This window comes from Theropithecus gelada, chromosome 14 (genome assembly GCF_003255815.1).
Source record: "Theropithecus gelada isolate Dixy chromosome 14, Tgel_1.0, whole genome shotgun sequence".
In the NCBI taxonomy this organism is placed as follows: domain Eukaryota; kingdom Metazoa; phylum Chordata; class Mammalia; order Primates; family Cercopithecidae; genus Theropithecus; species Theropithecus gelada.
Genome location: NC_037682.1, coordinates 14,347,219 through 14,363,865, shown reverse-complemented (window position 1 = coordinate 14,363,865; position 16,647 = coordinate 14,347,219). Strand labels below are relative to the sequence as shown.

Sequence of the window (16,647 nt, the reverse complement as noted above, 5' to 3'; positions counted from 1 at the left end):
CACAGTTCAATGCAGCCTCAACCTCGCCAGGCTCACGTGATTCTCCTACCTCAGCCCCGCCGAGCAGCTGGGACTACAGGTATGTACTACCATGGCCGGCTAATTTTTGTATTTTGTAGAGATGGGATTTTGCCATGCTACCCAGACTGGTATCGAACCTATGGACTCAAGCGATCTAACCATCTCGGCCTCCCAAAGTGTTGGGATTACAGGCATAAGCCACCGTGCCCGGCGGTGGACACAGATTTCTTTCAGGCCTGCCTACTTCAGCATATGCTATTCACTCTACCTTGAATGCCCATCCCTATCCCGTTTCTAAGAAAGGGGAAATATTTCTTTAAGATCTATGGCAAATGTTACTTTGTGACACCTCCCCACCAGTCTCATAAGCAGCCAGTCTCTTCTCTACATTTCCATTGCATTTTGCACAAACTTCTATTTTACACATGCACGGCAGTATCGTGACTGATTTTCTATCTCTCCAGATGGATCATATGCAATTTAAAGACACATTTTTGAGCTTATTCATATATAGATCTCCAGCTCCTAATTTAGTTGCTCTGTACATAACAGGGATCTGATAAAGTTTGCTTAATAAATAAACAAAGGAAGGAGGCAAGCAACGTAAGCTTAAAAGGCTGTTCCCTGTTATATAGAGAAGCTAAAAGGTAAACAGGATATTTACTCCCATGGTTTCAACCATTGCCTATAGGTTAACGGTTACTAAATCAGTAATTCTAGCCTAGCCCTCACTGAGATTCAGAATAGAATATCCAACTCCCTATTCAACGGCTCAAAGTAACTTCAAAATTAATGCGTCCCAAAGTGAACTCATCACCTTCCGTTTTTGTTTGTTTGTTTTTGTTTGTTTGTTTCTTTAAGACATGTTCTTGCTCTGTCACCCAGGCTGGAGAGTAGTGGCACAATCATGGCTCACTGCAGCCTCAACCTCCCAAGTTCAACTGATCCTCCTACCTGAGCCTCCCAAGTAGCTGGGACTACAGGAATGAGCCACAATGCCCAGCTAATTTTTGTAGTTTCTATAGAGATGGGATTCTGCCATGTTGCTCACGCTAGTCTTTCAACTCCCAGGCTCAAGGGATCCACACCTGGGACTACAGGTGTGAGGCACCACGCCCAGCCTCATCAGTTTCCTATGTTATCTCTGCTTTTCCCTTTGATGTTCTCCAACCCAACTTTCAGGGCCCTCCCAGTTGTCCAAGCCAGAAAATTAAGGAGCATCCTTCTCTTACTTTTGTCTCCTTCCTCATAGCCAGTAATCAAGTCCTACTGATTCTTCTTTAATATTTAAAAAATCTGTACACGTCTTTCCATCCTCCATACTCAGAAACAGTACAGAGTGCATACTCTGGAGTTGGACTGGTAGGGCTCAAATCACAGATCCTTCCCACTATCTAGCTGTACAAACATACGTAAGTTATTTTACCTCTCTGTGCCTCATCTTCCTTTTCCATAAACAAATAATAACAATAGAGTACCTCATAGAGTTGCTGTTTTACATGTAAGCACTTAGAACCATATTAGGCTCACAATAAACATTCAATAAGGTGTTATTATCATCATAAGCTGGGCATGGTGGCACACGTATATAAAACACTTTGGAAGGCCAAGACAGAGCGTCAGTACCTGAGGCCAGGAGTTTGAGACCAGCCTGGACAACATACAAGACCCCATCTCTGTATAAAAATTCAAAAAAGATATAAAAATTTTAAAAAGAGGCTGGGTAGAGTGGCTCACACCTTTAATTCCAGCACTTTGGGAGGCTGAGGCAGGCAGATCACCCAAGGTTAGGTGTTTGAGACCAGCCTGACCAACACAGTGAAACCCCATCTCTACTAAAAATACAAAAATTAGCCAGGCATGGTGATGTGTGCCTGTCCCAGCTACCTGGGAGAATGAGGCAGAAGAATTGCTCGAACCCAGGAGGTGGAGGTTACAGTGAACCAAGATTGTGCACTGCACTCCAGCCTGGGTGACAAAGTGAGACTCTGTCTCAAAAAAAAAAAAAAAAAAAAAAAGTTGAGTGTAGCGGCTCTGCCTATAATCCCAGCTACTCAGGAGGCTAAGGAGTGAGACTCACTTGAGCCTGGGTGCTTATGGCTGCAGTGAGCTCTGATGGTGCCACTGCACTCCAGCCTGGGTGAGAGAGCAATACTCCGTCTCTAAAAAAAAAAAAGAAAGAAAAAGAAAAAGGCCAAGCACGGTGGCTCATGCCTGTAATCCCAGCACTTTGGGAGGCCTAGGCAGGTGGATCACGAGGTCAGGAGTTCAAGACCAGCTGGCCAAGATGGTGAAACCCCATCTCTACTAAAAACACAAAAAATTAGCTGGGCATGGTGGTGTTGAGCCTGTAGTCCCAGCTACTTGAGAGGCTGAGGCAGGAGAAATGCTTGAACCCGGGAGGTGGAGGTTACAGTGAGCTGAGATCACACCACTGCACTCCAGCCTGGGTGACAAAGCGAGACTCCATCTCAAAAAAAAAGAAAAAAATTATGACTGCATCAAAATTGGTCTCATCTTCTAATCCACTACTACCAAGCTTAGTATGATCTGCACCCCTTCCTTTCCCCCACAATTAACTCCTCCCAAGCCTCATGCTAGCTACTTCCTTGCCTGACTAACAGTCAATTACCAGCCGTTCCCAGACTCTGGGGAAAGGGATGGATCTGAATATCCCATACCAGTAGCTGGATCAAAGCTTCTCCCTCATTCCCTTTTATTTTATCTTATTTTATTTTATTTATTTATTTATTTATTTATTTATGAGACAGAGTCTTGATTTATTTATTTATTTATTTATTTATTTATTTATTTATGAGACAGAGTCTTGCTCTGTTGCCCAGGCTATAGAGTGCAGTGGTGTGATCTCAGCTCACTGCAACCTCTGCCTCCTGGGTTCAAGTGATTCTCGTGCCTCAGTCACCATGTCTGGCTAATTTTTTTATTTCTTTTAGTAGAGATGGGGTTTCACCACATTGGCCAAGCTGGTCTTGAACTCCTGACCTCAGGTGATACACCTGACTCGGCCTCACAAAGTGCTGGGATGAGGCCACCATGCCTGGCCTCATTCCCATTTAGTAATACTGACTGCAATTAAAATTTGCCAGAGACAATCATATGTCAGGCACTTCATATCAATTATCTGACAGAAGCCTTTCAACAAGCCTTTGAAGTATCTACTAGTATCATTACCATTTATAGATAAGGAATTGATGTCACAGAGGATGCAGGTTGCCCTAAGTTATACAGCTAGGTCACAGAGGCAGTTGGACAGGATGCAAGTTGCCTCAAGTTACATAGATAGGTCATGGAGGCAGCTGGCCTCCAGGCCCCAAGCTCTAGCTTGCCTTTCTTCATAGGAAGACTCTCACTGCTCCTTCAGAATTTAGTTGAGGAAATTAGAGAAATTTCCTAGTCTGAGCCAAATACTTCCGAAGTGCTATACCACAGTGGCCTGTGCTAATTTCTATCAAGTCACTTAGCATAGTCCCTAATGATCCCTTTAATTCTTCAACCCTCACTAAATAGTGATCTTCCTGAGGACACGGACCATATCTGCCCTCAGCAATATCCACTAGCACAGTTTGTGAAACACAGCTCATGCTCAATAGATGGCAGATGAATATATTAAAAGTGTCAAATTTACTTCTCTGGTTAGATTCACTTTAAGAGTTAGAAAAGTTCTATCCTAAGCAGTCAAGAAACTGAAGCAGACATAAAAAAGAACAATATTGGCCGGGCGCGGTGGCTTAAGCCTGTAATCCCAGCACTTTGGGAGGCCGAGATGGGCGGATCACTAGGTCAGGAGATCAAGACCATCCTGGCTAACATGGTGAAACCCCGCCTCTACCAAAAAAAAAAATACAAAAAAACTACCCGGGCGAGGTGGCAGGCGCCTGTAGTCCCAGCTACTCAGGAGGCTGAGACAGAAGAATGGCGTAAACCCGGGAGGTGGAGCTTGCAGTGAGCTGAGATCTGGCCACTGCACTCCAGCCTGGGCAACAGAGCAAGACTCCGTCTCAAAAGAAAAAAAAAAAGAACAATATCATGTCCTTTGCAGTAACATGAACGCACCTGGAGGCCAACATCCTAAGTGAATTAATGCAGACACAGAAAAAAAAAAAAAATGTGTTCTCACTTATAAGTGGGAGCTAAACATTGGGTACACACCAACACAAAGATAGAAACAATAAACACTAGGGATTCCAAAAGTGGGGAGGAAGAGGACCAAAGGTTGAAAAACTACCTGTTGTGTACTATGTTCACTACTTGGGCAACGGGATCATTAGAAGCCCAAACCTCAGCATCACGCAGTATACCCATGTAACAAACCTGCACACATGCCCCTTGAATCAAAAATTAAATTAATTTTTAAAGAAGAAGTTGAGTGAAATATATTCTTCCTTTGATATAACTTTGCCAGTTTGGAGCTGTGATGCTTTAGCATGTTAATTTTTAACATGTGTATTATACTTAAGGCCTTGCTAGTATCATCTAAAAGGTACAAAGGAAACAACACAGGGATTAAAAAAAGTGTATTTTAAACAATAAGTGGCGAGGAAAAGGGCATAGGCAGTGCAGCAAGAGAGTAAAGAATGAAAACAGAACTCACCTCTGACTTCTAAGAGATCATACCCTTTAACACAAACTCTGGACACTTAGAACTTAGGGAAGAATGTCCCCCAGCGAATAAAGATGAGTACATTTTCGAGAGAAAAATTGAAACTAAAGTTTTAGTTTTATAAAGGGGTGCTTTACTTTGCAAAATTTTTACATCAGAGTAAAAAGAAAATTATGGAGTGGGGTGTTCACCTGATTTGGATAAAAGGTGGCATTCACTCTCAGGAGACCATTGTGCCGAGCTGTTTTATTTAAAAAGTATACGTATGGCTGGGCACAATGGCTCAAGCCTGTAATCCCAGCACTTTGGGAGGCCGAGACGGGCGGATCACGAGGTCAGGAGATCAAGACCATCCTGGCTAACATGGTGAAACCCCGTCTCTACTAAAAAAATACAAAAATCTAGCTGGGCAAGGTGGCGGGCGTCTGTAGTCCCAGCTACTCGGGAGGCTGAGGCAGGAGAATGGTGAGAACCCGGGAGGCGGAGCTTGCAGTGAGCTGAGATCCGGCCACTGCACTCCAGCCTGGGCGACCGAGCGAGACTCCGTCTTAAAAAAAAAAAAAAAAGTATACGTATTTACTATTTAATTGACTGTATGACTTAATGAGGTTTTCCTGATCACAAGGGGACTGGAAAACCAGACACACAGTCTCCAGGAATACACGACCAGACATCAGAAGCACAGGCACCCTGAATGGCTGACTGGTCAGTCCTAGAAGATAATCTTCCTGCAGTTCCTAAGTGGAGAATATGTCTTTTTACTTTGTGTGAATCACAGCACTGAACAAAGTGTGAATCACAGCACTGAACAACAGAAAAACGATGTTAAAATAAAGGTTATAACAACTTTCTAAGTAAGAAGGGGGTTAAATGAGAAAAATGATACTTTCCCATGGTCATGGGAAATATCTTTGACGTTTAGGGGTGACATGAACTAAACTAGTTCAAAGCAGATGATATATCTTACTATGACATATCATAGCATCCTAAAGAAAAGAAAAGTCTGGCACTAGAGAGGTAATTTCACCCCACTTAATTAGGAAAAAAAATCTACCCTGCATAATTTCTCACAGAGTACTCTTCTCACTTATGAAATGCCTTTGAGTGTTTTTATGTAGAAGGTAACTAAAACAACCTGCCAGGCAAGAATCAGTAGAGGAAAAGCAGCACTGTTTAACACATGTATTCATTTCATACATATCAATACATCGGTAATGCCATTGGTGCTCTGTTTACTCAGAGTCTTGCACCCAAGTAGCTAAAATATTCTGCAAACCAACAACAGCCACCCAAGTTAGGAGTCATAAGGAGGCTGAAGTTTTACCACCCTATTTAAAGAAAGGTGCCCAAAGTTGAATATTTTGTCTTATCACCAAAATTATCCTTGAATTCAAGGACTAAAGATGGGAATAACTAGTATTATAAGGTTCTCACTAGTACCTGATCTAGCCTCACTTACCACCCTTTATGCCTGAATGCATTAGTAAAGTAAGGAGATGACTCCAACTTAAAACTCAAAGAACATGACAATGGAAGGGACTTAGGGAGATCTTTTAGTTCCAACAGATGAAGTGAGACAAAAATAAATAAATAAATAAATACACACATAAAATCACAACCTAGAGAAATTAAGGGACTCAGCTAATACTGATCAGATGTCCTAGTGGTTGTAGAGCAGTCAGTGCAGGAACCCTGAACTCCTGATTCCCAGCTGAAGCAAAGACCTCCTGATCACTGGAGCAGAGCGTGAAAGTCATTCAATCTGTACAGCCTGTTCTATTTCATGCAGTAAACAATGTAACTTAAAGCCCTTGAGCAATGAAGCAGACCCTAATGTTCCGTGCTTTTATCAATTACAATTTTTAGGCATTTGGGGAGAATTATGTTTCAAAGAGGGAATGAATCAAAAAGCAACACAGACACCATCTGCACTCACGTTGATCATGGCATTGGATGTTATCCTAAAGAGTGTGGCTCGTTCGTTGACCTGTTTGATCTTTTCATTGCTCTCAGCAGGCAACTTCAGGGACTCTAGCTCACTGAGGGAACGCTGCAGAGCTGTGCCATGCTTAGCTATCAAGTCATTGCACGTGCTCAAGTCCTCTACTTTGCTGGAGAGGGTCCGAAGGGTATTCTGCAGCTCAGTCTTGTCAGTTTGTGAGACAGACTCTTCATCTCCTGATTCATCTGCAGGAATGAAAAGAAAGGTTACATGAATCCAGAACCAGGAGTAAGAGTTGGAACCCTACCTACTCTGTCCAGAAACACACCAACATTCCTCATGCTGTGCGCATTCTGACTCACTGAAAACTTGCCATTACCAGATGGTTTCTCTATGGTGTGGTCCACAGATCACCTGCACCACAAACACCCTAGGTCCTTCTCAAAGGGGCAGAGTCTCTAGGCCCACCCCTAGAGACTTTGATTTAGCTGGTGTGAGGCAAAGCCCAAGAATCTGCCTTTCTAATAAGCTGCCCAGGTAACTGATACACACTGAAATTTGAACACCACTGACCCACAAGACAGAATGGAAAAGCTGAAAGGCTCTTGGAATTGGGAATTAATTACTGAGCTCTTTAACTCTAGCTTGAGGATTCCTATCTAGTCCAAGCTAACTATTATTGCAAATCCACTAACATCTGATAGGTGACTGATGGGACCTGTATTAAATGAGTTGAGAATCACAGTCTAGCTCTTTGTAGACAAAGTCCACATCACAAAAAAGGCCATCAATTTTCTTCTGAAAGAGAGCTCAGAAACTTCATGACTAAAGCCACCATGAAAATAATGCAAAAACTCACTTTAAATAGCTCTCCAATAATAAGTCAAGTATAGAAGCTATGTTGTACCTCTCACACTCAACACTTCATAACTGCAAACTGGTTTTCTAGCAGTGTCACTTCCTTTGGAGAAGCTAACATCAACACTAAAATCAAAGCAAGAAAAAAAAAAAAAAAGACCTGTCCTTTATGCTAGACAGAGAGACAGGGCCAAAGTCAAAATATAACTTACTACCAAAAATTTACAAACCAATGAATTCTCCTTTCACTGATGAATGAATATACAGTATGGGAAATGACAGGGGATAAGATAACAAAGTCAGCAGGTGACCATCTTGGTCGATGCTAGGTAAACAAGCTCAGTATGATTAAACTATCAACATATCAGTGGAAAATCCTACCATTTTCCTTGAAGAATAATCAAAACATAACTTGATTGCTCCTTTTAGTTAACTAATGCAGCAAAATGAAGATTTTTCATAGAAAATATCACATATACAGTTTTTGGCAGTCTACTAAAATTGTTTCAGCTTAACTAACAAAGGGTTAGGTAAGAAGATATCAGGAGAAAAAGCATGAATAGCTCCAAATTGTGAGGTATAATACTCCCAAGACTGACCCAGCAATAAAATAATTATTTCTCAAAATTTTAAGGTAGCCAATTAAAAGGCAAAAGAACAACTGTTATGCCTCTAGGACAGAATTTTTCAACCTTGGCCAGATAATTCTTTGTTTTGGCGGCTGTTTGGCATAGTATAGGAGGTTCAGCAGCATCCCAGGCCTCTACTTTCTAGATGCCATAGCAGCTCCCTCCCTTCAGCTGTGACAACCAAAAATGTCTCCAGACATTGCCAAATGTCCCTTGGGGAGGAGAATCAACCCTGGTTGAGAACCATCACTCCAGCAGAAATACTGCATGAAGATGAGAAGCTTGAGACATCTAGGATACAGGTGATAATCAAATGATACAGCATAACGATGACAAACAAAATCTGTGCATAAAAGGGGCAAACAGAAAGTTCCCCAGGCAGGTGTTCTTTGCTCCTGACCTGACTCTGCCAGCATCTTCACAGCTTTGGCCTTGGCCAGTTCCAGGGCCGTCACCCAGCGCTGCCGCTCAACTTCTGAACTAGCTTTCAGATGGTAGGTCTGAGCACCCCCATTGGAAATGATGAAGTTGCAGGAGTCCTCCACGGTGATGTTGGCTGTGGCGAGGTTGATGGTACCACGGCAGGTATGTCTCATTTCTGCCTTTGATCTGCAATAACAAGACAAAGACAAGTTAAACAGAAAGTTGATGGTTTATTCTTTATCACATTCCATTTCTTTTCATAACTCTGAGCTCCCTGAAAATATGCTCGTCTTAGGAATCAGCAAGTTCTGGTCCCTCAAACGGGTCCCTAAAATTCGAGAAACAATTAGTAGGCATTTCCTTTCAGAGCCTATGGTATTGTTTCTGAGTCAGATTTTCTTTTTTTTTTTCTTTTTGCTTTGCTGTCCCTCTTACCATTTTCTTTTTAGAAATGGGCTTTACAGGCCGGGCGCTTGTAATCCTAGCACTTCGGGAGGCCGAGGTGGGCAGATCACCTGAGGTCAGGAGTTCCAGACCGGCCTGACTAACATGGTGAAACCCCATTTCTACTAAAAATACAAAAAATTAGCCGGGCATGGGGGTGTGCACCTGTAATTCCAGCTACACAGGAGGCTGAGGCAGGAGAATCGCTTGAACCCGGGAGGGGGAGGTTGCAGTGAGCTGAGATCGCACCACTGCACTCCAGCTTGGGCAACAAGAGCGAAACTCCGTCTCAAAAAAAGAAAGAAAGGAAGAAAGGAAGAAAGAAAGAGGCTTTACTGAGGTATAACTACATGCAATGTTAATTTAGCAATTTTAAAGGTACAACTGAATGAGTTTTGACAAATGTACACAATTGCGTAACCACCACCACAATCAAGATGTAGAACATTTCTATCGTCTCAGTAAGTTCCCTCATGCCCTTTTGCAGTCAGGAATTATCTTTCACTTAGCAAGTTATAATTATAAATTGCCCTATAACCTTATGCAACAGTCTCATTTCCTAAGAATAGCTCCATTTTATATATACCAAACCATCTCGCTCCTGACTGTAACTCAGCCCAAACGAGAACTGTTACACCATGCTTAGAATTATATTGCAGAAGTGTAAAAAAGCACACTTAAATGTTTAGAGTATGAAATATCGGCTATGGTTCAAATGATATGAAATAAGAATAACTAGCTTTCAGGGGAAGTAAAAAGGAATCACCAAGTGTTTTAATCTTTCCGGAAAATGTTCATTCCTAAGGTCCACCATACTCTACTGGTGGGAACTCCTAAGCCGTCTATTAATAGCTAGGAAAGATTCAGCAGATCTGCTCTCAGAGGCCTGGGTGTAAAAATTTTCCCGATCTCTACTGACTGACAGTTCTATTAATAGACTAACTTTTGAACTTTGCAGCATTACTTGGTGACAATAAGCTATAAGACACTTCACATAAAACACCAAGCTTCACATAAAATATCAAGCTTCTAGCGCAATCGAGTGTCTAACACAAACGGTGTCATTTCCCTACCACCCGCTGGTTATGCCCAGGAACCTGCATGTTGAGACTGCAGTTTTCCCTGTACAAATTGGAATACAGAGGTCAAAGTCCTTTGCCAACTGCCACAGTACAAAACAGAGCCATTTCCCTTTTAGTGGAGTTAAGCAGCCAAACACACCTGGCATATCCAGAATTCCTGCATGCCAGAAATGGCACGCACCCCATAAGATCTGGTATGTCTGAGAAAGTCTGGAAGACAGGTTTGTTGTTGTTCAATTTCTCACATGAACTGTTCTTCCTTCCTCAAATGCACACGAGTAGTATGGGAAGGCCAGAGGGGTCTCAATGGACTGGGCCATTTTCCATCTCCTGCACCTGCTACACTGTAACATGAATCCGTTTTTTCTATTCTTACCTCCCCACCCCCAAGCTTCAGTTACATTATGAATAATGCAGGCTGAATTACAGATGCACAGCTGACAGGCCAGCTTGCTATGTTCTCTACTCCAAGGATACTACTTGGACCTTCTTCCACATTCCTCCTTATTGGAGCTTTTCACAAACCACTTCTTAGGAATCTCTTCTGCCTGGGTCATCATTGTAAACTAAAGAAGTTTCTCAAATTACAAAAAGTCTGTAGCAGTTTAAAAAATACCAAGGAACTCTGGGAGTAAGGCAGGCTTGATCTTGGAGCTCTTGCGTTTGGGCAGATACACTTATGATTATAAATGATTAGTGCGGAAGCTGGAAAGACACGAATCTCAGGGTACAAGAGAGGTTCTTCAGGCACTACAATATTAGGTGGTATTTTCTGACCCGAAAGTTCTTTCCTGAAAAAGCTAGCTGAAATAGTAGTTCAATCTCTAGAAGCCAGCCAGGAAAACTAATACTATGGCCTGTCACGATGTTTCTGGGAGAGCTGGGATTCCATATAAGGTTTTAAATAATGGGACATCTAAGTAACTGGGTACGTAAGGAAGCCCAGGATAGGTAAAAAGAAGGAAATGGTTTGCCAAGGCCTATTAGGACAGCTCATCCGAGGATGGGTCTAGGAAGTACACAATCCCACTTAAAAGGAAAACAGTATTTTGGAAACAGTATATATAAGAAACTGCAGGTTTTGGAGGTATGAAAAGCAGGAGGAATGACACTTGTCTAGGTAATTCTTGGAGGAAGATGAGGACCAGAAGAACCCTGCAGGAAAAAATAACTGCCAGTATATTTGATAGGAAGTATTTCAGTGCAATTTTGAGGGTAGTGCACAGATTGGTAACTCTGGATCCCGCTGGTTTGTTTATGGCTGGGACCGTCTAAGTTGGCTAGGGCAGGCCTATGGCATATTTCCCAATATGTGGTTTGGTGTGTTTGGGAAGGAGTTGTATCTGTACTCAGACAGGTACCACTAGCTCTTGTAAGGGAGAAAAGTGGTAACAAATACTTAAAGAGACAGCAACATATAAGTTATTAGTGTCTAAGATCACTACTGATCAACACAAGTACTGATCAAAGAATCCACTGGCCTGGAAAGTGGATCTGGTAAGAACTTGGATGAGAAATGACCACACCTGAAGGCCCTGGGGTGATATACAATTTTTGAAAACGCAAAAACAGTAATATTGACTTGCTACCCAAGTCAGGATACAAAGCAATTAAACATTAAAATGATGGTCAATAATAACAGGAAAACATGAACTTGAATGAGAGAAAAATCTGGGGAAATTAAAATTTTAGATTTGTAATCTAAGTTCAAATGGATGGTCCTGGATAGTTAGAAAGGGTTATAGTTAAAATCAATTCTGAATACAGTAATGCAAATGAAATATACAATTATTCACAACTGTTGATGAAGCAGTGAGGATGAGCTATCTAACGCATTTTGCCGTGTAAGAGGACAGGTAAGAAGAATGTGTTCCTGCCAACAACCTCCAATTCCCACCTTCAATTTCTCCTCAAAATTCTCTAAGAGCCACTACAGTGGAGTTAATGGAAAAAGAGACTTGTTCAGCCTAACTCTCCGGGTGGCAGAATGATTCCTGGTGAAGGAAAAGAAATATAGAGTGAACTGCTCTTCAACATCAGTGTTTTCGGTCTCAAAGAGGATGGTCTCTGGAAAAAAATATTTCCATTGGAATGTCATTAAGCAAAATATCCCTTAAAGGAGATTTTTATACTTTTTGCATAAAATACACATAGTAAGCATGATCCATAAAATTACTCGCTATTGATAAGCAATTATCTCTGTAACTGACTGATTCATTTAACACTAACCTGAGTTTTAGGTTAGATTAGTGTGAACAGAAGTAGTTTCAAATCCCAACTCCTCCAAAACCTTGGGAAAGTTGCCCATGCTAAGTCTGTCTCCCTCATCAGTAAGATGGGAATATTTCCCAACTCCTAGGGTTGTTGCTGGGAGTCAACAAAATACTGTAATGAAATACTGTATATAAAACACCTAGACACCTTGTGCAGCCCTCAGGAAATGTCTACGCCCTGTCCCCAAATCACCTATCTTAACTCCTCTATCCTTTTTAGCCCCAAAGCATGCTATGTGATGGCGATGGCCAAGTTATAAGTCACCATAAATATATATTAAACAGTCCAAAACACCTTGTTGAACAGAAGTAATCATACCAAAGACATGGATTCTTCTTTTAATAAATGTTAATCCCAACGAACCAAAAAATCACAGAAATACTGGGTAAAACAATCATTTCCACGGGAGGAAGTGGGGCAAGCAAAAATAAAAGCAGCACTGGGGTGCACATCTCCATTCTGGGCTGTCCAGAGGCAAGAGCGTATGCAAAGTCTTGGAGAGATAAGGCAGAAAGGGGACGGAATACCAAAGCCACCCAGTGTGACTGATGCCCTTGTGTCTCAATGTGAAGGAAGCAAGGACGGGCACATCAAGAGCTACGAATAACCTTGAGTTTTGGAGACTGGGCACTGACAGCTAAAACTTGGGACTTCCCATGTAAGTTCCTTGGGAGGAGTGCCTCAGGTTTGCTCTGCTGTGTTCCCTTAGTACCCACACCAGTGCCTTGCTTGCAGAATTAATAATTGCACCCACGTGCTGGTGGAAATATAATGGAAGAACAGACGCTCTCCAAACAATTGCTGACTGGAAAGGCCGGGAGTGAAGGGAAGATAAGGCACCAAGAGTGGGTAACCCGAGGGAAGGTGAGGTGTAAGTCCAGGGGCTTTTCACTTCGTGACAGTGGGGTCTGACCCCCAGGCTGTCAATCCGCACAGATGACGAAAAGGGGCCTGGGGCAACCCTGGCTGCGGTGCCGGCTGGCGGTAATGCCGGCGCTGGGACTGTCGGCAGCGATGGGAGAGGCAAGGTGAGCGACGGCGCCCCGGAAGCAGTTACCTGTAGTAGCTCAAGAGCCCGTTGCTCAGCACGAACCACCGCCGCTGGTAGCCTTTGATATAATTGGTCCATTTGAAGAGCCAGCCCTCTCGAGCCGAGCCCGAACCCCCAGCGCCCGAGCCGCCCGAGCCCCCAGTCGGCGGCGCAGGGGCCGGGCCAGCCGCCGCCACTCCCCCGGCCCCCGGGCCTCCCGCCGCCGCCGCGACCACAGTCCCTGACGCGGCCCCGGAGCCTGGCCCCGCGTCTCCGCGGCCGCCGCCTCCTCCCACCAATGGGGGACCGGCGCCGCCGCCGCCAAGTGCTGCAATGGCTGCCGGGCCTGGCCCCACCACTCCTCTCAGCTCCGTCGCCGCCATGAGCCGCCGCCGCCTGGAGACACAGGACCGGAACCGCCTACGAGAGCCGCCGTCGCCGCCCGGAGCGCCCCACAACGCTACCGCATCAGCCACCGCCGCGCAGCGTCCCCGCCCCGCCAGGCGAGCCGCGGGGAGGAGGGCTCGACCGCCGGGAAGAAGGACGTCGATTGGTGCCGCTGAGTGTCACTTGAGGAAGACCCCGCGGACATTGGCATTTCTCTCGGGCCTGTCATTCTACAGCGCCCAGTGAGAGCTTGGGGTGGGACGCGTCCTCCTGGCCCACCGTCGATTGGTTCAGATAAAGGCCAATCAGACATATGAAGAAGTTCATTGGTGCTTTCCTGAAGTTTCCAGCGCTCAGGGAGGACGGGAGAATGCGGGGTGCCCGGCCAATCTGATCGCCGATTGGCTGGTGTTTCCGCCACTCATTTCAGTTTATGCTCCTGTCACTGCCACGTCACCCCCTCCCATCACTCTTCTCATCATCCTTTTCCGCCCTTATGGATTGGCGGTTGGTATCAGCTGCTCCACATTTTCTACCATTTACTGAACGAGTTGAGGAAAAAGGGAAGGAGTCTTGTCTTTACATCTTCATTTTCTTTTTTTATTGGTTAGCACCTATGCCACTCACGTGGTGGAGAGGCGAGGCAATAGTTGGAGATGATTGGTTCTGAGAATTGGCTGTGAAAGCGGCATTGCTGACCAATGAGAGATACTTAATAAGAGAGGGGCAGGCCGGGGCAACCAACGAAATCCGAGAAGAGCGCTTGGGGGCGTGTCCGCCTGTTTCAGCCTTTGGGACGTTGGTGGGAGGTGAGAGTGACTCGGCCTCTTAAAAGCGTTCTTTTGACATGGGTGTGTTGTCGTGTTCACGTTTTCTGAATTAAGACCTTTGTAGCTTCTTGTTAGGAAGAACCTGGCGGACAGAGTAACTCTCGGCAGTCAGCCCCCGCCTGAGGCTCCCTTGAAGGACGCCTTTCTAACTCGAAGCTGGACACCCAGATTCCAGGGCTGCCCAGAAGTAGCTTCTCCAGCCCCTTCCTGGATCAATGGTCCCCCTAGTTCCCTTCCCTGTTTGCTCGTTATCGCTCCACACCGCTTGTGTCTTGATTCTAGACTGTCGTATGCCTATACTAATTCTGTCCCTTTCAGAAGTAGATTCGCGAGGACCTGACTTTATGTGTCTCTTCCAGACCTAAAGGCCCTTGGTCTTAGCATCATAGGTGCCATGTAATGCTTTGGACAGAAAATCATTACTTTTTTTGTATCTTTAAACTGATATATCGTAGTTGTACATATTTAACTTTGGACAGAAAATTATTTTTTGTATGTTTAAACTGATATAGTTGTACATATTTTCAGGGATACATCTGATATTTTGATACACGTATTCAATGTACAATTATCAAATCAGCGTAATTGGGATATCCATCATCTCAAACATTATCTTTGTGTTGGGAACATTTTCTGCTATACCTTCTCTTGTAGCAGGAAATTGTTATTTTTGATCAACTCACTATTCACACATTTGTGAAGATTACAAATTCAGTAACTAATGTAACATTTAGATGTAAGCTCTTGTTGCAAATGTAGCCCAAAGCGCTGTACTTTGGGGAATCTAGCATCTGTTACATTTTGCTAGTTTGAACAGGCAATAGAAATAGCTATTAGATACTGTAAAAGAAATTGACTTTCTTTGCCAATGTGCTTCCCAGTGTCAATAAATTAAAGTATCCTTTTTTAGAAAATGGTTTCAAAAGAAGAGCAGTATTTATTGAATTCTGGAGAGAGAATGCTCTTTAAAAATCTGCAATTTTTACTATCAGGGATCATTTCTATAGCTCATTACTAGTGAATTTCCCTGAATGTGTAGAGCAAAATAAAATCTGCTGTTAGATGTAGGCTATTTGGGATTTTTTTTTTAATCGAACTAGAGTTAATCTATTTAGGCTTGAGTCCTGCTTTTGCTACTTACTGGGTCTATGCCTTTGAGAAAGTTATTTAAGCACTCCAAGTCTCAGTTTTCACTTCTATTAAACAGGAATAAATCCTCACAGGGATGCTGTTGTGATTAAGTGCGTTTGAATGTGTTTGATAAACTGTAGATAGCTACAAACATGTGAGTTGTGTTGCCAAACACATCTCACAGGTTACTTGCCATCACAAAGGAGAAACATACTTTTACAACAGGGAGATCCGGCAGTCCCCACCTTAACCCAGTTATCCAATTTAGTATCAGTAACCCTTGGACAACCAACATTTTTATGAGGTTCCCAGTGTGCTGCAGCACGAAGTATACAGCATCACTTAATGGTGTTTTCTTGCCAAAAATACTGAAAGTGAATCTTATCAAGGCTTTGGATCTAAACTCCAGTTTACCGGGGCTGGAGGAACCAGTTGAACCATAACCCCAAGGAGATAATCAGATAAATCAAGAACGTGAAGCATTCTACAAACAACTATTTTATAGAAGATAAGACATGAAGATCAAGGAAAATCAATGTCATAAAAATGGTCATGGGTGATTGTTCTAAATTTGAAAAAAAAATAAGTAAAAAGATACAATCAAATACTTAATTGGATTCTGGTTCTGAAAAAGCAGCCTTTTAGACATTTTTGAGACAATTGGGGGAAATTTGAAATGGTATTAGATGTTGTTAGTTATTACATTTGTTCAATGTAATAATGGTATGCTGGATATGGGGGAAAACATCTTTACAACTTGGAGAAACGTAGGAGTGAAGAGTTATGATATCTGTAACTCTCTTTGAAATGGTTCAGCAAAAAAGAAAGATAAGAGACCAGTCTGGGCAACATAGTTAAACCTCTGTCTCTACCAAAAACAAAAGCGAAACAAAACAAAAAATTAGCTGGGCATGGTGGCCTATTCCTGTAGTTCCAGCTACTTGGGAGACCGAGGTGGGAGGATTGATTGAGCCC

At 43.2% G+C, this 16,647-nt stretch overlaps 1 protein-coding gene across 1 annotated transcript in view; it reads right to left on the bottom strand.

Moving 5' to 3' along the window:
- OSBP (oxysterol binding protein) overlaps nt 1-14,187 on the bottom strand; it is a 41,967-nt gene extending 27,780 nt beyond the window's left edge. The window contains exons 1-3 of the mRNA XM_025357230.1: nt 13,352-14,187; nt 8,472-8,680; nt 6,579-6,829 (exon numbers count right to left, since the gene is read on the bottom strand). Coding sequence (XP_025213015.1) covers nt 6,579-6,829; nt 8,472-8,680; nt 13,352-13,707 — 816 coding nt within the window. The 5' untranslated portion in view covers nt 13,708-14,187. The remainder of the gene's footprint in view (nt 1-6,578; nt 6,830-8,471; nt 8,681-13,351) is intronic.
- Nucleotides 14,188-16,647: the final 2,460 nt, after the last annotated feature.